This window comes from Coccomyxa subellipsoidea (genome assembly GCF_000258705.1).
Source record: "Coccomyxa subellipsoidea C-169, whole genome shotgun sequence".
Taxonomy (NCBI): domain Eukaryota; kingdom Viridiplantae; phylum Chlorophyta; class Trebouxiophyceae; family Coccomyxaceae; genus Coccomyxa; species Coccomyxa subellipsoidea.
In genome coordinates, this window is record NW_005178021.1 from 469,701 (window position 1) to 489,825 (window position 20,125).

Consider the following 20,125-nt stretch of genomic DNA (forward strand, 5'->3'; position numbering starts at 1 on the left):
GTGTGCTGCACATGCACTCGCGCATTGCTCTGCATGCAGCTAGCTCACCGCTGCCTCTGCTGCATCACCGTGAAAGTTTGGTGCACCTCCTGTGTCCCCTGCACAGTGATTGGCTCAGCCTTGATAATGTGGCGCGCGTTTGGCTCGTGCCTGAATATCAAGAAGCTGTGAGACCTGGGCACACTCGATGTATAATTCCCTTGCAGGAAAGCCGAAGGTGGTCAATCGTGCAGATCTCCTGCATCAATACAAGCCACACACCCCTATGCAAATCCACAGAAACTCCCGAAATTAACGAGTTATTCAGCTGTGAGATAGCAAGGCCAATTTGTTGCCCAAAAGGGGCTTTCTGACGAAACACAGGACCGAACGGCCTTCCAATGCAACGCAGCCTCACAGCAGTTTCGCAGAGGACTGGAAGATTTTGTGACAATGGTTCAAGGCCAACGTGTTTACATGCAATGCCCTGCCGTGTGCGCGGCCGAGGACCTGCCAGGGTCCTAGCTTCAGCACAGGTATACTCACATCTTATCTGTTCGAATGGACGCATCATCAAAGCCAACTCAACTTGGACTGTGTAATTGAAGATGTTTCATCATTCTCAATAATATCTCAAAGTTACACACCACGCAATCCTATTATGCAGTTGGTGCCTTTCTTGCTGACCTCAGATCTATCATTGTGCGTCGCAGAAGCCTCTGGCTTTTTTATGTTGAGAAGAGTTCGGTTCTGGCGCTTGTCTGTGCAAACTTTTCATTAGAATGCTGTAGGTGACAGGAATCCAAAAACGAGAGAAGTTCCGTCTATGTCAATTTATCATGTCTGTGTGTCACGCATCAGCAGGAGACAAAGACAGCTGAGCTTGCGAAATCAACGAAGGATGAGGAAGAAGACAAACTCGCAAGTAGCAGCAGCGCAGCCGAACAGGAGGATGAGGGGACCCCCACTGAGGCTGATGAGGGTACCCCCACTGAGGCTGATGCGGGAAAGTACCCATCAAGGGAGGCTATGGCAGGGGGCTGGGCTGGGGGCGAGGTAGGCCTGCAGCAATTCGTACAGGTGGGAACCCCAGAAATACGGTGTCTTTTGTTCCGCATCTTCGTTGAGAGTCAAAATTGCCACTTGTATCCTCCTCCACGTGCATCCCTCTACCAGGCATGCTTGCTTGGATGTGCTTGTTTTCAGTTGCAGCCTCAGCATTCGGGCCGGTGACAGTCCACCAGCAATCAAGAAAATAGCTCTTGCAATGCAGGAGGCGAAGGAAGAGCAGCAAGGGGCGCCCAAGGCAGGGGCAAAGGCCCCAGCCAAGAAGGCCGCAAAGCCCAGCAAAGCTGCCACTACCTCCCCAAAACAGGTGGCGGACGAGCCAGGCAAATACCCCAGCAAGGAGTCCATTGGACCCTTTTGTAAGTCTCATTCCCTTACGCAAATGGGCCTTTGCTTTATACTTTGCATACTCCGTGTACCGGCCCAGCAAGAGCACGTGCCATGCATGCAAGCCAGGGGAGGGCAGGAACACTGATGCAGCTACCAGAAGTACTCTGCTGCAAGCACGAGCAAACAAACATATATTGGATTGTAGTTTGGGTGTCAGTATGGTGGGGTGAATTTGGTGAGTGTTGGTGCAGCTGGTGTGACGGGCGGGTTTGCTGGCGGCGAGAGGGGAGTGCAACAGTTTGTGGAGAAGGGTGACGTGGAGCTTGCGCCAGAGGGAAAGGGTGAGCACCTCCATCTGGCTCCTGGCCCTTGAGCTGCGATCCAGCTTGGAAATTTCCATGAAAAGTTTGGTCAAGGCACTGCACAGACTGAGCTCGAGCTGAAGTCCAAATATTATCTCAGAATTCGGAGGCCTGGCCTAATTAAATGTAGCCCTTTGAGCCTCGCTTTGGGGAGTGCAGCATGCTTTCCACAACTGCCCTGGCCCCCAATAAAATCAGATGTGCTGAAGACCTATACACCCATTGCTACAACATCCCCCCACTGAATGGGAAAGGGTGATAAGTTTGTCCATTACCGGGTGCAGGCAGCCGGCAGTTCTCGACGCTGATCATAGCGGGGGGCGCGGCGGTGGCGGCTTCGCTGGGGGGACTGCTGCTGGACGACGGTGTTAAGCTGGGGGAGGAAGCCGTGGAGAAGGGGGGAATCCCGGGTGTCAACTTATCTACAGCGCCTATCGACGACAATACGCGGCTGCTGCTGCAGGTCGCCGTCGGCCTCCTGGGCGTCGTTGGAGTGTCCATCGGTGAGTGTTCGCAGAGCTTCTTTGTCCATTGTCTTGGCCAATTTGGGACAGAGTGTCATCATGAAATGGGCGCTGTCGTGATGATTGAATGGGTTCTTCTCGTTCGGGGTGCTTGGCTGGTGCCAATTTTTGCCTTTCTGCCTTTTTTTTTGGGAGATACATGACATGACGGGGCGCGTTGGTCTGCGCAGGCGTGCGCGCGCTGGTGAAGCAGGTGCAGGAAGGTTCCGGGAAGCTGGCGGAGAAGGTGTTGGACCTGGGCAAAGTGGGTGTCTTCTGGCTTGGAGTGTTCATCGCCGTCAAATATGTGCTGGAGTCCTCAAGCTAGGCTTTTAGAAGGCCTTGTCTGCGTAATGCAGACTGCATTATGCAGTCGTGTGCACGGGGTGATCCTAGATGGGTCAACTCTGCATTTGTTTTAGCCCCATGCAACAGATTTTGTCAGGCAATACCAAGTTGCTCCAGATAGATGGTTGGCAAAGAAAGCAGGCGGTGCGCTGTTGGATGATGGTTTCTTGATGAGTGTACTGACCGAGGCCTTCTGACAGTACAAAGGGTGAGTGTTTGTTTTGCTGGAGTTACAACTAAAACGTGAGGGGCCGGTGATGCTTTGCCAAAAGGGCATCCGCTGTTGTTCCTGTGAAACAGGCGCCTAGGTGCAGGGCACTTCCTGCATTCATGAATGATCATTGCTCTTGCAAGAGGGGTGAGAAAACTGAAGCATTAGGATTGTGAGTTCTGCAAGTTGAGAGAAGAGACAAATGTCATTGTTTTGAGAGATGTTCTTTGAGCAAATGCTCTGCATGCAGTACAGGGTCCTGCAGAAGAGAAGCTGGCAGACGCTTTATGAAAAATAATTGGAAGATGTGTAAACTCTGTCCTTCTTAAAGAGGTCATTGGCAAAGCATGCCTTATGGTCCCCAGTCTCCCTGGCATGTTGTTTGGTGACACTCTCTTCGATTAAGGAGCAGACGAGTCGCAACTACATTCACAAAATCGCTTTGACCTGTCTATTGATCTGATACCGTAGCGTGTGCAGCAACCCTGAACTCAAAACAAATTATTGTATCTTCCCCAAGCTGCATTTAACCACCTAGGTGCATTGGAGAAATGTCAAATCTGAGATGAAGCGTACAAGCCGCAGCGTTGCACCAATCTCAACCGATCCCTGGTCAAAGCCTCAAAAGTAGCTCTGTCAAAGTAATTGCAACCGCCAACAGCTGCAGGGGCTCTTGATGCAGTGTCCTGAACACCGCATGCATGACTGCTGCAGCCTATATTCACATCGCAAAAGGCCGCTGACAGCTTTAGGTGATCAGAGAGCAACCCCAATGGCCCAAGCAAGACAGTCAGGGCTAGAGAGGGCACTGTCGGCTGTCAGCACGTGCCAGCTGATCACACTCTCGCCAGCGAGCCTTGTTATGCTGAGTTGCATGCACCAGAGGCTGTCAGGTATTGATTTCTGGAACAAGCCCAGCCGCCCAGAGGAGCCCGGCTGCTGTGCTGATGCGCATGGCACGATGGGGGCGATTACTCATCATCCGATTACTCATCATCCTCGTCATCGCCCTCGTCATCCTCCTCCTCCTCTTCCTCCTCGTCGTACCGTTTCCGCTTCTCTGCAGCACCCACAATTACCCGTCACTAACAATTTCTTTAGCCCAATGTTAGCAGTCAATCAGTCACTTCACAAAAGGCTCCTGCGGCCCAGAACTGCTAGTGAATGAACCACCAAGTCAGCGAACAACCCCTCAATTCAATGCATGTGCTGCTTGTCAGCCACCAGATGAATGCCTGCAGCGTGCAGGATCATGCGCTCGCATTTCCACGCAGAGCAAAAGCCCCGGACGCTGCTGAATTTCCCAGCCTATGCCAGTGTTGCCTCTGTACTATCTTTGCGCCAGACAACACAACACACATCATCTGGAAGTACATGGTCCAAACAATGAAATGCGTCAAAGACATCGGAGGGGTCTCACGTGGGCGCGCGGTGGCTTCCTCCTCCTCGTCATCATCTTCCTCGTCTTCAATGTCTTCGCTTGCCGGGGGGTCCTCCCCGTCATAGTCCTCCTCATCATCCTCGATGGGGGGACCCTGGGGGGACAGCAAGGTAAATAACAGATCAGCCCGATTTCCGCCCACCGTGCCTCTCAGTACTAGTATTGCGTGCCTTCTCAATTCATCTAAAGCAAAATGTGTTGCAGCAGCGTTTTAATGAGAAGTCTGCAACCTAGGCTATCTTGACCAGCTGTCATCTGCCAGCGATGGTCAAATCACATCACTGTATCGGCCAGCTAGACCCCGGCAGGGTACAGCAGTACTACGCTGTAAAAGCCTCATGCAGAGCCCAATGAGCTATCGTCAGCAAGGGAATCCACAAGCTTGTCTGCTGGGCCAGACTTCCACAGTGCTGGTCAGAACAAGCAAGATCTGCTGCTGCAGGACATGGAATGAAATGCTCTGCGCACCTGGCCGGCAAGGTAAGCAGTCCCCAACACTTCCTCGTCATTCCCATCCTCCTGCACAGCACAAAAAAAGAACATCTGTCAGCACAGGAATATGTCACAGTCCGCATCAGAAGAGCTGACTAGAATGCAACGCTGGTGATTACTAGCGTTGTATGAGAACGTGACATCAGACCACTGATGAGCTACCCCTAGGCTACCCACATGTGCTAAATAGTACGCTCACTTGTGGCAACCCTGCACCACTGAGTGCCCCCGGCCTGTGGGACATCATGACAAGACTCTCGTTTCACTGACACCCCCAACGCAGATACAGGGCAAGTGCATGTCAACAAGAAGCACACGAGAACCCACGGCGCCTGAGCACAAGCTCCTGAAGTGGGGGTCCGGGTATCATGACTAAGGGGTGAGTAGCGCTCACCTCATCATCTTCCTCTTCTTCCTCGTCGTCTTCCTCGTCCACATACTCCTGGTTGTCCCCCTCCACATCGTCCTCGTCATCATCATCCTCGTCATCATCTCCCTCCTCCCCCCCAGCGGCCGCTCCCTCCTCCTCGTACTCCTGACCCAGTGAGCACAGTCAGCAGTCAGCGCGCCAGTGGTGGGCCAGCCATATACTTTGCAGGGCTGCAGCCAGACTGCAATCAGCCTAAGGGCCTGCCGGGACAAGTGCAGCTGCAGGCCAGCGAGGTCAGCTGCTTCACCTCCTCCTCTTCCTCATCACCTTCATCCCCCTCTACCCCTCCTTCCTCCTCTGCTTCTTCCTCCTCCTCTTCTTCATCTTCCCCCTCTTCTTCCTGCAAAACCACAACCCCTCAGCTTCCAACTTAAAAGGTCCAGAAGGCGATAAGTGCGCCCGCTGACCGCAGAAGTGCTATGATGCTGTGATTTGGGGTGCATATGTAGACTTCAAGCCCTTTAAGCGGGTCCCAGGCCCTCGTAGGGGCTGGAAAGGCCCAGATAGTTGGCATGGAGCAACAAGGAAGGTCGATTGCTGCTGCAGGGAGGGGTCTAAGATAAGATGCAGGATTTACTGGAAAAGAAATGGCATGCAGAGACCAGGACAAATTAGAGTTCAAAACTGACAGACAGAGGTTTGGTGTAACAACATAGGTGCCAGGGTCGCAGCCAGCAGATAAGAATGCTGGGGGACGTGCAGCAGGGCAAACAGTGATGCCATGCCAGCACTCCTAGCTCTCAAGCAATTGCAGACTTGGCAAGAGTTCTGCAGGATTATTCCCAAAAGGTTGGCAATCAGAGAAAAGCCCACCTCGAAGTCCTCTTCGTCAGCATCCACAGGCTCTGCCCATTCCAGCTTCATGCCAGTCGTGATGCAGGCAGGCATTACGAATGCAGGCCCTGCGCGAACCCAGTAGAGCACATCAAGGATAAAGGGATGAGACGTGCCCTATGGCGCAGATTCTTTGGCATGGATGTCCAAACCCAGTAGCGGTAGCGCGGATATAATGTATTCGCACCTCTGTCCATAAAGTCGCTGAGATCCACGCTCCGGAGCGTGATGACAGACATCTCGCTTTCCCGTTGCAACCTCAAGCTCAGGACTTTTCACGCCCTCGTCGCTGTGTCTCCTGCAGACAGAGAGCGAGCATGCCTTTCACCAACAAGAGATACTCAGCGTAATTTATGAAGTGCAATGGAAAGCAGCCGTAAGTGTCCTCCGGCAGTAGGTTTATAGAAGGCTCCCCCAACATCTGCGTGCCCGCCAGTGGGCCAAATTCAGCCATAGCGTCATTCACGCCATCTCAAGGACTCTTCAAATGCAATTATTTTGCAAAAATGATATTCTGGAAGTGCTTGTGTGCTACAACGCAAACGCAGGTTGCGAACATGCAGCTGAACAGAGCGGATGCACAGGTGTCAATCCTGATCCTGCACACCTGGCGTGCTGGCGCGGCACTGCGCAGTCAGGCTTGTTCCTACTATGTTCCGAAGGCCCGAATGTGCAATCTTGGCTGCCCCCTGCCCCTTCAGGCGGAGGCCAGGGGCGACACAGCGCCCGAACTTTGCAGGGAGGTGGTTGCCTATCTTGGCTGTTTCTGCAGACTTCTCTCGTTCTGGTGCAAAGCTTCACAGCGATACCAACACATGCAAAATAATCTTAGAGGGGTATCTGAGACGTTTTTTGTCAGCTTGCAAGTGAGATGGTGTGCATCTGACTGAAAATGACTGGAATGATCCTTTGATGGACAAGGTAATTAGGACCTGACTTATTGGTGACGCTACCTGTCGTATATATCTCATTAAACTGGCGTCGAGACTTCTGAAAGTTCGATGTCCAGTGCACAGAGCTGAGCAGCACCTAGCACAGCTCAAGTCCAGCTTGGCTAGCAACCGCATGCAGGAAGCTGAAGAGCGCAGGAAGCGTTTGAAAGCACTGCGTGACGATGCCGATGGTTCAGAAACGCATGCCATAGGTCAGATGCACAATCTATCATCATGTTTTCTGTCATCACAAGCTCTTTCTGTTCAGCGCCTAGTTGTGACCTGAGTAAGAGTCTTCCCCGCGCAGGCACAGGAAAATTGATCAATCCCTTGATCAACGAACCCAGCAGCAACCACACCACACCGGCGTTCAGTTTCTACAGGTACCTTTGCTGTCTCTTATTGCTCCTGTAATTACAAACACATGAAATTACTGTGGTCACCGCCACCCCAAAAGACTGAATCTGACCCTGCTGCTGCAGCGATCCACTCGCCGCACTGAAGTCAGCACGGCCGCAGCTGCCTCAAGCAAGGCGGGAAGGCCGTGAACGAGGCCAGAATGGCGCGGCCGCAATGGGATCTATGCCACAGCTTCAACAACGGCCGCCCGCCAGCTTCCAGCCTGGATTCCTGCGGCCTGTTCAGGCGTCCTGGGCCCAGCCCATGAGCGCCCCTCAGCACCCACCAGGCGGCTATGGGCAGCCGTGGGGGCCCCTGCCGGCCTTAAGCCCCCCAACAGCACAGGTTGGCTTTAAGCATTCGCTGCCCAGCATCCACACTAGGCCTGCATGTTGACACCCTGCACACGCAAAGCTTCCTGTCTTGCACGCAAGCACTTGCTGCAAAGTTTGAATCTGCAATCCAACTGCTCCATGCGCTGCCAGCCATGCTTCCATGATAAGGAGTTCTGAATATTCAATTTGTTGGTGAGTGCTGGTGGTCTTGCAGTGGGGAGCGCGGCCGGCTCGGCCCCCTGCTTACAATCCAGGAGGGCCCAGACCCCCGCCCGGTGCCCCCCTGCCTGGCCCACCACAACATCCCGGCCCAATGCAGCAGGTATGGCGACACTGCTGTGCCGTTAGCGCTATAATTCACAAGATATCGCACCCGAATATATATTTGCAGCATTGCTTGCCCCCACGTTGTCTCCCTTAGCTCAGGCCAGAAGCGGGCATTGAGGTCTCCAAGACACGCCGTGGAACCAATCCACATTGGATTCTGAATGACTTTTCTGCTTTAGGGCCGAGGCTATCACAGCAGCGGCGGCCGCGGCGGCGGCCGCAGCGGCGGACGGTATAGCCAGGATGGCGGCAGGGGCAGAGGGGGGCCACCCCCGGGTCGTGGCAGGTGTGCTTGCCAGGCCAGTATCACAGCACTTATGACTCATGTCTCGACCTCATAATGCACGCACCAGCTTTTCCCATGCAACATCTGCCACTGTTTGGGGATTGGGATGTCTGACAAAGTGTGTCCAGAATGCACCAGCATGAAACTATAGCTACCAGTGCCCATATTCGTGTTTTACATTGTTTCTGTTGACGCGCAAAATAAAATATCACACATTCTGTCGGCAGGTCTGGGCGCGGCAGGGGGGAGGGCAGGGGAGAAGCAAGCATCGAGGCTTACTACTCGCCAACCATGGTGGAGGATCCCTGGCGTTCCCTCCGTCAGACCCAAAACAGGCCACCAAGTGCCAAATTACCTCCACAGAAGGGCGACGGATCCGGAAAAAGAGCAGACAATCCCGCTGTAACCCTTCAGGATGCAACGGAGACTGATGGCGCTGAGGTGCGTTCTTCATTGCATGCGATCTTGCACTTTGCCCATATTGGCATGTTCCTGTCTGTGTTGAAGGGGCTGCAGAGAGTGCAGGCGGTAAGCTCATGTCGGCCTGTCACTCTGCAATTAAGCAAGTCAACAATCTGCATCCTGTAGGTAGCTGTTGATCGATTTGAACTCCGGATCCGGGGCAGCATGCGAGAGCACAGATCTGTCAATATGGCTGTTGAGACATGGGGAGTTCTATGTCTGCAGTAGACGCTGATCATGCTGGGAGAACTGGCTTACAAGTAGACTGCATGGTCATGTCTGCAGGGTGTGCCTGTGGAGGGGGCAGAGATGAGCAAGCTCTCTGAGGAGGGCGCCCAAGATAGGCCTTGGCACTGACTGGTGAAGCAGCTTTCATGCACAGCCGTTTATTTCTATTCTATGCACGGTGGTCCTGGTCGTACCGGACAAGACCATGTTGTAGACAGGAATATGGCCATCATATCATAATTATTCTACTATATTTTTATTCGGAAGGCTACCACAGTTGAGATTTGCGGATATTGTGTGAGGGCAAGGCCCAGAGAGGTCTATGCACCCCTGCTGCACAAGGGTGTGTTGAAACAATGACTTTGTTTTTGCTTGTAACAGTCAGAGAGATGTCTGTGCAGTGGTCCAACCTCCACACAAATGCATGCATCATGGTGACCTTGTACTCGAACCTGAGCATATATCAGAAACCTTGCGGCAACATGCCACTGTGGAGCACTGGGGTCAGCTAAAGCATGGTCACTTTATCCTCAACAATCGCCTGCCAGTGGCCATCACTCTAGTACTACATTGCACCTCCACTTCCGCTTAGACAGTGCACTCCCCTGGACATGTTGGTTCCCAGCCACTAACCAGACCAATTCAAGCTTGCCCTATAGCCAACTCCAAGAACAAAATTTACATCTGGTGCCACGTCATGATCCTCTGCCTGAAGAGCCTCACCCTAACTCAGCAGTATAGAACAGCGAGTCATGCTTCTGTCAGTCAATTAGCAAGGCACTTCGCCTGACCCAGCAGCTGGCTTTCAATGCTCTGGTTTTTCCCCAACGACCATGCACCTGTCCGCTCCCAGATCCAGTCCTGCTGTGCAGTTGGTCATGCCAGGCGCCAGTGTTGTGCACATGTACAATCCTTCTCACAACCCGCTGCCGCCACGCAGCCAATCGTTGCATCCAGTTGACTCTGCCATGTTTCATCCCCTCGTCCTCGCACAAAGACGATGCTGGTGCACCGTCAGACAAATCTGCAATAGGCTCCATCTCTTTCTACTAAGGAATGCTTCTCACACGGAGCTCCTGCTTCACAGCAGGATCAGACGCCGCTCTTCTTAGCATCGAGGAAGATTTTGACATGACCCAAAAGGTTGCTTGGCATGTGTTGCCTCCCCACATTGCCCATGCTTCTCCCAGGTCCACTCCCGCTACGCAGCTGGTGCCCATTCATCCTCATGCACAATCCTTCTGACAGGGCGCTCCTTCTGCACGGCCAGATCAGGCGCCGCCTTTTTTAGCGTCGAGGAAGTTTTCGATGTCGGCTTTGAGCGCGGAGAGGCGGCCCTCAGTCGTGACGGCAACGCCGCCGGCCGCCTTGAGGGTGACTAATACGCGCGCGTCAAAGGCTGTGGAGTATGCGTTGGGATTGCAGAACAGCTCCAGTTGGGCAACCGGGTCATCCTCCCCCGCGCCTGCGCACACGCCATCTCTTATGATGTCCAATTGGAGAGCTCTGAAGGACCCATTTTGTTGAGAAGCTGTGGGAAGTCTCATTAGCCCCGAGCGTGCTGCAATAATGGAGTTTGTCTCTGATCCCCATAATGCAGCGGGTGGGTTTGGTACACTGCCAAACTGAGGATTGTGGCAGAGAAATGGTGAACCCCGAATGAGGCTCTGGCCAAAACATTGCAGGGGAAAGCGCCGTCTGTGGTGCAGGCTGGTAGCATCCTCGCCAGCCCATGAATGCCTTGCAGATGTGGCGGCACTTGCTTGATGTGGGCAAGAGCAGAGCATGACTAGTTTGAAGCAGCCACCACACTTAGCATGCGGTTCTTAGAAGTTGAGCAGCGTACCCTTGTATCGATACTCCATTGCTTGCCAGCGCTTGGGGCGCTCTGCTGCCTGCTTGGCAGCAAATGTCTGAAGCAGGCCGTTAATAGCGGTGCTGACGTCCCTCGCCTGCGCCTCTGCAAAGGGGAAGCTGATGGTCGTCTCATTGACGTGCAGGTCCAGTGTTGCTCCTGTAGACATGGGAGCAGATAATTCGTGTTGGGTGCAGATTCCTGGGTTGTCGAACTTTCTTGCGCTCCCCAGGCTGCCAGTATGTCGATGTAAGTCATGTTTCGGGAATTCGGCGTCCGAAATAACGCCGAGTGGCAACACAGATCACCCAGATCACCACCCTTTTTGCAAGCGGCAGACCCTACCTGAAGAGGCGCATACATTTCTTCTTACATGACTTCTGCTTAATCGAACCGGTGCAGGCAAAAATTTAACCGGCCGTGGCTGTTGAAGATTGGTAGATAGGTGCATTTCCTTGATCATTTAAAGTGCAAACTTAAAGGGAAACCTGTCGAATTTATGTACAGACGCAAACAAGGAACAAATGCCGAGGAATAAGATTTATACAGCCTGCAGAATTTGCAAGTTCAGTTCATCTGATCGGAAACAGATTGAAAGAGATGCCGCTGGAGGGCTTGTCCGGGAGCAAGGGATCTAAGCACCAGGGTTTTGGCATGCAGACGCATTCACTAAGACGCTACTCAAAGCTGGCTAGGACATTTATGCCTCTATAATTGCTTTGCTGAGTGTCATAAACAGATATGGCACCTCGGGCCAGCTGACACCAGTATTATTGCGCTTGCACCAGAACACCGCAGCGGCTGCCGTCGCGGTGCCGCGGCTGCGGCTGCACAAGAGATTCATGAAGAATGCCGCAGTCACCCGGAAATATGCAGCTGCACAGTATGCACACGAAAATGCAGCGAAACATGCTGCTACGAGTCTTGATGCACACAGGAAGAGGTAAGGAGAAGGTGCCTCCCAGGCAGGGCTGTGTCTGCTTTTGTCACCGCATGACGATGCCGGCTCAGCTGATCAAAACTGATCTTCTAGATATTTATTGGGATATCTTGCCTCAGCCAGGCCTGATTATAAGTGGAAGGGGAGCTGAAATCCAGGTTTCCGCTTAGAACCCTAGGAAGTGAGTCAGTGAAGTGAGTCACAGCAGTGAACTTGAAGACCGCGCTGAGGCTGTGAAAAGCGAGGCTCGCGGGAGAACATCATCAGAAACGCCAACTTGGATGGCAGCAGACCACGCACATTTCATCTGTGATTGAGGCCAGGCGATAGTGGACGGATCGAGCCATTCTGGGCGCCCTCAGCAAGTTTCTACCGCGTGCCAGCGGGGATTTGGATTGGCACAGGGCATCCGACAGCAGCGGGCCTGACAGGACAGGCGAGGTTCCAGCGAGCGGGACTGATGTCCGTGGGGCATCCGCGGTGCAGCCGAAGGCAGTAAGCAGTGGGTGGCGCGGGATAGACTCCGGTCGAGTTATGGGCTCGACGGTCTCCTGTATGCAGGCGGCTTCCGCCGGCGTGGAGGACGACAGAGTCACCAGCGGGCAGCACTGCTCATCGTCTGGCAGGGATGCAAAGGTGCAGCTCTTTCCCCGGGGATCCGCGCCGACAGGCAGTCCGTGGATTGTCTAAATGTGCCTCACGGCCGAGGGCCTGCGGCATCGTCACGTGTTTGAGGCTGCAGCCTGCGGCGATGCTCTTGGCGTCCAGAGCGATGGCCCGATGCGGCGGGTGGCATGCATCCAGGCAGTTTGTGTAGGCATTTCTTGGGCAGGGGCGCTTAGTGGGCACAGGTGTCTCACTTTCGATTGAGGCAGTCTGGGGAAGACGAAGTGTAAGATTTAGTTTTGCGATACACAAGGCCCATCTGCAGGTGTAGTTGGCACATCGGGTTTTTCGGATGAGCGAGAAATGCGATCTTCAGCATGATCGGGCTTTCCTGCCGTACAGGCTCTCGGCACAGGAACTAGGGTCGAAGTGTTGGCGTTAGACAAAGCAGGACTCTCAGCGCTGTATCCGCCCTCGATACGGCTCTGCGATGTTGTGTAGATGGCGCAGGGCAGGGCTCGCAGGGATCTGCACCAAGGGTTGCCAGGATGCGAGGGCTTACCAAGCATGCATACAGGACTGAGTGGGCTTCCCGTGTATGCATCCAGGCGTTCAGCACGCTGTCTCGGGCTGGGAGCAAGCGGCTGTTGGGCAAATCGGCAGACCACCACGCAGAAACGTGTGTCCTGGCGGAATGCACGCCCAGCTGCACAGGACAGGTGTTGGGCAGCGCAGCGGGGGACCTGTACACCCAGGCTTCAGCAGAGGCATTTGCATCCTCAAAGCAGGCCCTGCAGGCTTTTGTGAAGATGGCAGTGCGATCGCCGAGGACCTCTGCCCTGCACAGAATTTCCCCAGGGCAGGACCCTCCAGGGCCAGCCAGCGCGTGCAGATTTTCTGCTCAATGCTGTCAGAGCTCCTCACAGGAGGAGTCTGCGGCAGCAGCGGCTTCAGAGTCCTCCAGGTGTCAGGACGCGTCAGGGTTTTGCAACACAGGCAGCGCAGACGCAGCGCAGCTGCAGCGACCTCCCTTCTGCACGGGGTCCACATGCCCCCAGGAAGCAGCTGCAGTCTTCAGTCAGCTAGAGCGAATGGCGCTGTCGCAGCAAGAGCTGGGCGGTGCCTCTTCCAGCAGCACAGATCGCCGGGTACAGCGCTCAACCTCTGACTTGAGCCCTACAGCACAGCCACCGATGCAGTCGGCCTTTGAAGCGGCCGCCTCGCGGCTATCCGAGCCGGGGGACTCCGTCTGCGGCATGGCCAGCAGCAGCTCGTGCAGCCCCTTCACCCGGCAGCGCGAGCCGCAGCACAGCGCAGCCGTGCAGCCGAGCCCGTTTGCGGCGGCGGAGAGGTTTGTCCCGCGACGGGTGCGGCAGGAAGACGGCGGCCCAAATGCATTTGCGGCCGCGGTGAACGCGGCGCCGTTCGGGAGGCCCTTTGCGAGCCCCTTCGACTGCGGCGCGGCCATGGGGGCGGCCAGCGCGCCGCTCTCAGGCAGCTCGCTCGCCGCTCCGTTGCAGTGCCGCAGTGCGTTTGAGAGCTTGCCGGCCGACCGCCGCTGCTGCCAGCCCTCGTCGCTCATGGTGGACGGCGTCGACCTGCGCAAGGAGCTTCACATAGGTGTGTTTTTGCACTCCTACAGCGCTGCATGTGACTTTGTTTATGGCTGCTTTGATTGTCTTGCAGACCTACCAGCATCTCATGGTAGCCTTGGAGACATGTGTGCACCAGTGCTGACACTGGTTCTCCCTGTGAATGCTATGCTGCTGCATGGAAGGAACTTTCGCATCTTTCCAAGAAGGAAACACAGGGACGTCGTGCACTGACGGGGGGTGTGTGTTGCGCCCCGCAGAGCCGCTGCTGCAGCTAGTGGGCACAGTGCTGCAAGTGGATGTGGTGATGCTGTCAGTGGTGAGCGGTGATCAGTTCTTGACCATGCGTGGTGGCAAGCTGGAGAGCCAGTCAGCGACGGAGGCATCGCCCCTGAAGCGTGCGCTGCACCCGCTCGTCACCGCTGACACCTGCAGCACCGTCGTCATAAGCGACACCGCCTTGGACGCGCGGTGCGTGCCAGCTTCATTTTATATTGATTTATTGAAAGGCTACTTCAGCCTGCACACTGGCAGCATCATGCCTCTTGTGGCGCGGATGTGCCGAGTGTGGGAAACTTGGGTTGCGGGCTGATTTTTTGGCATGTACTGTCCTGCCTTGCCAAGGGGAAATATGGAAGTAGGGGAGAAAATCTTGAAAGGGTGAGGAGCTGAACTGTGTGTGTTCTTGTCAAGCAGGCTGCCAGCCAACTCCAGGGAGGAGCTGGGCTTGGGAGCGCTGTGCGTGAAGCCACTCTGCAACGCCGTCGCGCGCCGTGTGGGCACCCTGTGAGTCCTCCTTCTCAGCCTGGAGCTCTGTTTTGCGTGGCTGAGTGATTTGTCAATCTGGGGACAGAATGGAATGAGCTCTGAGTTCAGCAGGAACAAGCATTCAAGCATTCACTTGTGGCGCTGAGATTTGGCTGAGGATGGATTGCTCAATGGGCGCTATCAGTGCAGATCTGTGCTCTACAGTCTCTGCGGCCTGTAAGGCAAGTGTGTATGCTGATCAATGACTTGGGCTGAGTCTGGAGCGCTGCACGCGCAGGTGCCTGGGCACGAGGGAGCCGCGCGAGTTTGGCGCGGGCCCAGTGGGAATTCTGACAAACCTGTCGGAGCTGGTGGTGCACGAGATCGAGGCGGCGGCTGAGCGCGCTGTGCAGCGGCAGCAGAGCGAGAAGCTGCTGGCAGCCATGGACCTGTACCAGGATGCATTTATGCTTGTGGACACCACCGTCGCCAAGTGGCGCATCCTCCATCTGAACCTCATGGCTGCCAACCAGATTGGTGCGTGCTGCTACAGCTGCTTCTGTTCGTGGACATGCCAGATGGAACCGCAACTTTGCCAGTGCTTCTGGCATGACTGATGCCCTGATGGACATGCATTGGTGCATGGTCCGGCAAGTAGCCATCTGTCTTGAAGATATCTCTTTGATCCGGTGTTGTTTTAGATGAATTCATGTCTGGGTATCCTCTGAAACAGGCGGCACCTTCACGCTCTGCCTTCAAAAGGAGCAAAGGGGCAGTAGGATGTTCTCAGGATCAGCTCATGTGATGTTTGTGTCGGTTGTGCGCTGACGTGGATGTGCGCTGACGTGGCAGGTTTGCCGAGGGAGGAGGCGAAGGACGCGATCTTTTGGGACGTGTTCGAGGTCCGTAACCCCGTAACGGGCGAGCGCGCGGAGCCGTGGGTTCCCTGCGAAGCCGCGGCCGCCAAGGGCCAGAAGTTTGTTCTTCACAAGGTCCGCCGCTGCGGCGACCCGGCCGAGGAGCCCTGCCAGTTCACCATGCGCTTCAGGTGCGGTACTTTTTCGCATTCTCTAATTGAAGGACTTAAAGGGCAATATGCAGCTGCGAAAGACTTCTCAGTGCATGCTTTACTGAAGAGAGCCTCATGATTGTCAACCAGAAATGCAAAACCCGGTTGGGCCCATCCTAGAAGTGATGTGGCATCCTGAGGTATTCCGTGACGTCTTCAATGTTGGTGTGTCCATGAGCATTGTATGGGCATGCTGGTGTTGAAGTGGCCATGGGAAATCCTCATGCTACCTCAGGGGACCTGTCAATTTTGTAGGGTGCTCTGTACATTATGTCGCTGTCACTGTGTGAGCAGTCCACCCAAAATGGGTAAAAATATTCCCGGCATTGTTGAGTAAAAGTGAACGCAGCCTAAGTCAGTTAGTATTTTGATGATCTGTCATGTGCGCAGGCCGGCGTGCCAGGAGATCCAGCCCAACGCGTTCTCGTGCGGCCTGCCCATCCCGCAGCCCAAGCGCCCCTTCTACTTTGTGGACGTCTCTGTGCTGCCCACCGCCGCACAGGCGCAGGCCTCGCCAGCCTCCGCTGCATCCTCGTCAGCTTCCCCCAGCGCATTGCCGCCTCGCGCCATGTACTCGCGCTTGCCGAATCAGGTACATAGCAATCCTTGACTGAGACTCTGGCTGCTCATTTTGGTCGGCTGCTTTGGGTGCTGGTATGCATGGGACAAGGTCCAGAGTAGATGTGTGAATGACACGTTACAAAGCAGGCAAGTCCCAGGGATGACAAGAACACGTGAGAGGCATTGGCTGTGCAGGCTTTCTTACCCCCATGCATGTGGCCTGGGTTGTCGTTGCTCCACGCCAGAGTGATCTTGACCCATGCCGCATGCATGGGCGCTGCCTGGCTCTATGTGAGGAATGGACCTCGAGCAGCGAGGAGTAGGTTCCAGCAATTGTGTGGTTGTCTGCTGCGTGCATTAATGGGCCCAGAATAGTTTAGACACTATGCAGATGTCTGATGGGTGGAATGTTTGCGCAGTGCGAGGCGGGGCAGACACAGCCGGTGACGCCGCGGGGAGTATGCACACCGGCAATGTACAGCGGGCAGAGCCACGGGAGCACGCTGAGCGAAAGCGCACTGTCTCCCACCAGCGTCCCCTTCCCGGGCCTCGAGCTGGGTTATGTCATCGGCCGCGGCGCCTTCGGCTCCGTCTTCCGCGGCACCTACAATGGCGAACCTGTCGCCGTCAAGGTCCGCTCTTTTCCTTTTCTCTTCTCGCATTGTAACCCCCTGGCAGATGGCTATTTTGTGTAGTGAAACTGCAGATCTATTGTGTGCACCCAAGACCTGGTGACATAAAAATATGGGTCTCGCTCTATTAAATAGTAACGTGGATTGCCTCCAGAGCTCAGCCGGCTTGAGGTGCTTATGCTTACACAGTGAACTTGCACTAGTGATCAGAGCAACTCTGCCTGAGATGGTCAGCCTGCATGCTCGTCTGACATGAGTGCCTTTGTATGGCTGCAGGTGATAGTGGACAACGACCAGGCGCGAGTGAAGGACGGTCTCCCAGTGGAGGCGCACATAACGGCGGGGCTGAGCCACAGCAACGTTGTGCGCACGATCGCGCACGCATGGCGCCCGCTCACCAGCCACGTCAGCTCCAGCATGTCTGTTTGGGACAGCGCCGGCTCCGCCCTCGGGCCGGCAACCTGCTCCGACGGCGAGACCTGGCTCCTGCTCGAGCTCTGCGACCGCGGCACCCTGCAGGCGCGCACAATCACCACCTGATCACTTTTCAGACAGGGAACGATTTATCTGGCTTCTCATGCATGTCTTTGAGATGGGTATTCAGGCATCATAAGTTTCATGCAATGTTGCTCTGTTTTATGGCAGCCTTCTGAGGAGAGAAGTCAGGCCTGAAGCGCCCAACATCTAGAAGCGTGATTGCAAGTGCCCTGCTGTTTATGTCCTGGGACACGCTCCTTCTGTTTGCCCACACTATCAGATGCCCATGAGCAATCGTAAAAGTCAGCTTCTGATTGTTTTCCGCTTGATTTGCACAGGACGCAATCCTGGCCAAGTTCTTCTTGGAGGAGGCAGGCGCGGAGGCGGCGGCTGGCCGACGCAAGATGGAGGCGATTCTGCGCACCTGTGCTGAGGTGGCGGATGGCATGGCATACCTGCATGCGCGTGACATCGTCCACGGCGACCTCACCGGTTCCAACGTGCTCCTCCAAAGCAGCGAGGTGAGCACATTTTATCACTGTTAAGAGTTCATGGGCATGCGGCTGAAGTGCAGCTATTTGAGCCAAGATGCCATGACTGGGTGCCTCTTTCCCCCAAATCGCTTAGATGTGGCGAGTCTGCACTTGCCTGGTCTGTGTCTCTGCTGCTGCTTCCGCGCAGGGGCTGGCATATTCGTGACCATGTCAAAGTTGCCAAAGTTGCTGCTTTCCTGTTAAAGAGACGAGTCCCTGAGTCGAAGGTACTAGTCCTCATGTCATGGCTGCGATGTCCTGCAAGGAAGCAATGCTTGACTGGACTGCTGGACATTGTGCAGGGGTTGCCGCATGGAGTGACGGCCAAGGTGGCGGACTTTGGGCTTTCGCGCGACATGCTGTGCGCGTCCAAGATTGAGACCCGCACCTGCGGCACAATCACCCACATGCCGCCCGAGCTCCTCTCCTCAGACGTCATGTCCAAGGTTTGAGCCCTGCCTGCCTTGAGAGATTTGTCCCGCTTTTAACCACTGCCCCGGGCAGACTGCCACAAGTTGTGCACCTGTCCTCGATGTCAATTTGTTCCACAACTCTGCGCCCTTCCCTCAAGACTGCCCCTGTGTTGCACACCCTCCTTATGGTGTGGCCTGCCCCCTCCTCTCTTGCGCATTTGCCCATGCCCACCCTTTTATGGAAAAAACAGTGCATTCGGTCACTCCAGGGCTAATATATTGGCTCATAAAGCAATTTTATTGCAAAGATGGCTGTTGTGCCTTGCTGCTTGGGTGACAATAAAATCTGACATGAGTGTTCTTGTTGTGTCGCAGGCGGCTGATGTGTACGCTTTTGGGGTGCTCATGTGGGAGATCTTCAACGGCGGCCGCGCCTGGGAAGGCCTAAACCATGCCCAGGTGACTCATCTACCCTCATCTGCCTTCCTTTCTGCCAATCGTCTGCACTTTTGAGTTGCGGACTTGCATTGCAAGGTTCTTGCTGGGCTTGAAGGACTTGAAACCATCTGTAGTTGTAGGTGGCAGTAAATCTTCTTTCATGCTCTTGCCTATCGATATCAATGCATGTTGGGACTTTGTTGTTGTTATTGCCCAATGGGAAGAGACACTGGCTGACTGTCTCATGCGATGCATTGTTTACAGGTGATCCACGCAGTGGCGATCATGCACAGCAGCCTGGAGTTCACCCCAGAGACACCGCTGGCTTACCAGCAGCTGTCGCAGCGCTGCATGGCAGCGGACCCGGAGCTGCGCCCCAGCTTCCCCGAAATCTGCCGCGTCCTGCAATCTCTGCAGGCCTTTGCGGCCGCCCCCTGATCCCGCCCCGAGTCTTATTTTGGCCGGCGGTCTTCCCTCCTCAGTCCAGGGGGGGAAAAACAATTTGCTCGGTCTGGCAGTCCGGCTGCATGCTCACGGTGGGCAGCCAAAGGTTAGGGAGGAAGACAATCCTGGGCTTGGCGTGTAAATGTGCAAGGGTGAGCAGAGGGAGGCTTTGGAGATGCATGAGGGTGGATGATCCGCGCGTGGGGGTAACCACAACGAGCAGAATGGCTCGGCCGGCTTGTGTGGGGAAACCCCTGTACACCGGCCGTGCTTCAGCAGAGCTGCATTCTCTGTTGGGGGCGCTCAGAGCCACGCGCGGCTGCACACCGGTTCTACACAATACAAATTTCTATTTGCGGCGATCGGAGTTTGAAAGGCGCATAATGCTTGTTCCTAAGGAAGGCGCTCGGGTGGGTGCGTCCGAGGCGCAGAATTTCGTGATTCCTCAAGGATGACCTTTGCTGCAAATTTCTAACCAAAAATCTGTATTTCTTTGCTACTCCCAAGCAATTTCTGACTGTCCGCATTGAGTAGGGGTGTAGTATGTGCCACATGGCACCAATCTGGGGGGATTGCCCCTCTCAAGAGGAAAGGCCTGGAGGTTGCATTGAGGGATGGCTCTACAGCTCCAGTAGAGGAGCACAAAAGGTGTCCCACTGCTAGCTGTGGTGTGCCCCCTCCAACTGTTTCAACAAAATGCATGCAACCCCGCCAAATGTGCGGGGTGCATGTGTAATTCTTTGTGTCTGATGGCTCCCCAACAATCTAGGGGGTGCGAGGTATGAAGTCCCACCAAGGCATGAAATGCTTGTGTCCCTCGACAGAAGGTATAGCGGTACTTGCAGCACCAT

At 54.9% G+C, this 20,125-nt stretch overlaps 6 protein-coding genes across 6 annotated transcripts; 4 read left to right on the forward strand and 2 right to left on the reverse strand.

Moving 5' to 3' along the window:
- Positions 1-1,008: 1,008 nt before the first annotated feature.
- On the forward strand, positions 1,009-2,570 carry COCSUDRAFT_45178 (hypothetical protein; the record flags this gene model as incomplete). Its single annotated transcript, XM_005643187.1, has 5 exons — positions 1,009-1,059; positions 1,253-1,406; positions 1,629-1,718; positions 2,024-2,242; positions 2,434-2,570. The coding sequence occupies 5 exons, from the start codon at positions 1,009-1,011 to the stop codon at positions 2,568-2,570; spliced, it is 651 nt and encodes a 216-aa protein (XP_005643244.1).
- A 540-nt stretch (positions 2,571-3,110) lies between these two features.
- Positions 3,111-6,237, reverse strand: COCSUDRAFT_49174 (hypothetical protein; the record flags this gene model as incomplete). The annotated part of the gene is made up of 7 exons (XM_005643188.1): positions 3,111-3,861; positions 4,222-4,336; positions 4,711-4,761; positions 5,129-5,269; positions 5,412-5,504; positions 5,978-6,066; positions 6,186-6,237. The coding sequence occupies 7 exons, from the start codon at positions 6,235-6,237 to the stop codon at positions 3,788-3,790; spliced, it is 615 nt and encodes a 204-aa protein (XP_005643245.1). The 3' UTR covers positions 3,111-3,787.
- A 1,266-nt stretch (positions 6,238-7,503) lies between these two features.
- Positions 7,504-9,096, forward strand: COCSUDRAFT_60011 (hypothetical protein; the record flags this gene model as incomplete). Its single annotated transcript, XM_005643189.1, has 5 exons — positions 7,504-7,674; positions 7,879-7,986; positions 8,171-8,277; positions 8,520-8,718; positions 9,025-9,096. 5 exons carry the CDS (start codon positions 7,504-7,506, stop codon positions 9,094-9,096), a joined length of 657 nt encoding a protein of 218 aa, XP_005643246.1.
- A 1,142-nt stretch (positions 9,097-10,238) lies between these two features.
- On the reverse strand, positions 10,239-10,991 carry COCSUDRAFT_60012 (hypothetical protein; the record flags this gene model as incomplete). Its single annotated transcript, XM_005643190.1, has 2 exons — positions 10,239-10,432; positions 10,814-10,991. The coding sequence occupies 2 exons, from the start codon at positions 10,989-10,991 to the stop codon at positions 10,239-10,241; spliced, it is 372 nt and encodes a 123-aa protein (XP_005643247.1).
- Positions 10,992-17,307: 6,316 nt separating this feature from the next.
- Positions 17,308-19,268, forward strand: COCSUDRAFT_31588 (kinase-like protein; the record flags this gene model as incomplete). The annotated part of the gene is made up of 5 exons (XM_005643191.1): positions 17,308-17,488; positions 17,785-17,967; positions 18,282-18,425; positions 18,768-18,851; positions 19,095-19,268. The coding sequence occupies exons 1-5, from the start codon at positions 17,387-17,389 to the stop codon at positions 19,266-19,268; spliced, it is 687 nt and encodes a 228-aa protein (XP_005643248.1). The 5' UTR covers positions 17,308-17,386.
- COCSUDRAFT_34466 (hypothetical protein) lies at positions 19,264-20,109 on the forward strand. Its single transcript, XM_005643192.1, has one exon. The coding sequence runs from the start codon at positions 19,499-19,501 to the stop codon at positions 19,727-19,729; it is 231 nt and encodes a 76-aa protein (XP_005643249.1). The 5' UTR covers positions 19,264-19,498; the 3' UTR covers positions 19,730-20,109.
- Positions 20,110-20,125: the final 16 nt, after the last annotated feature.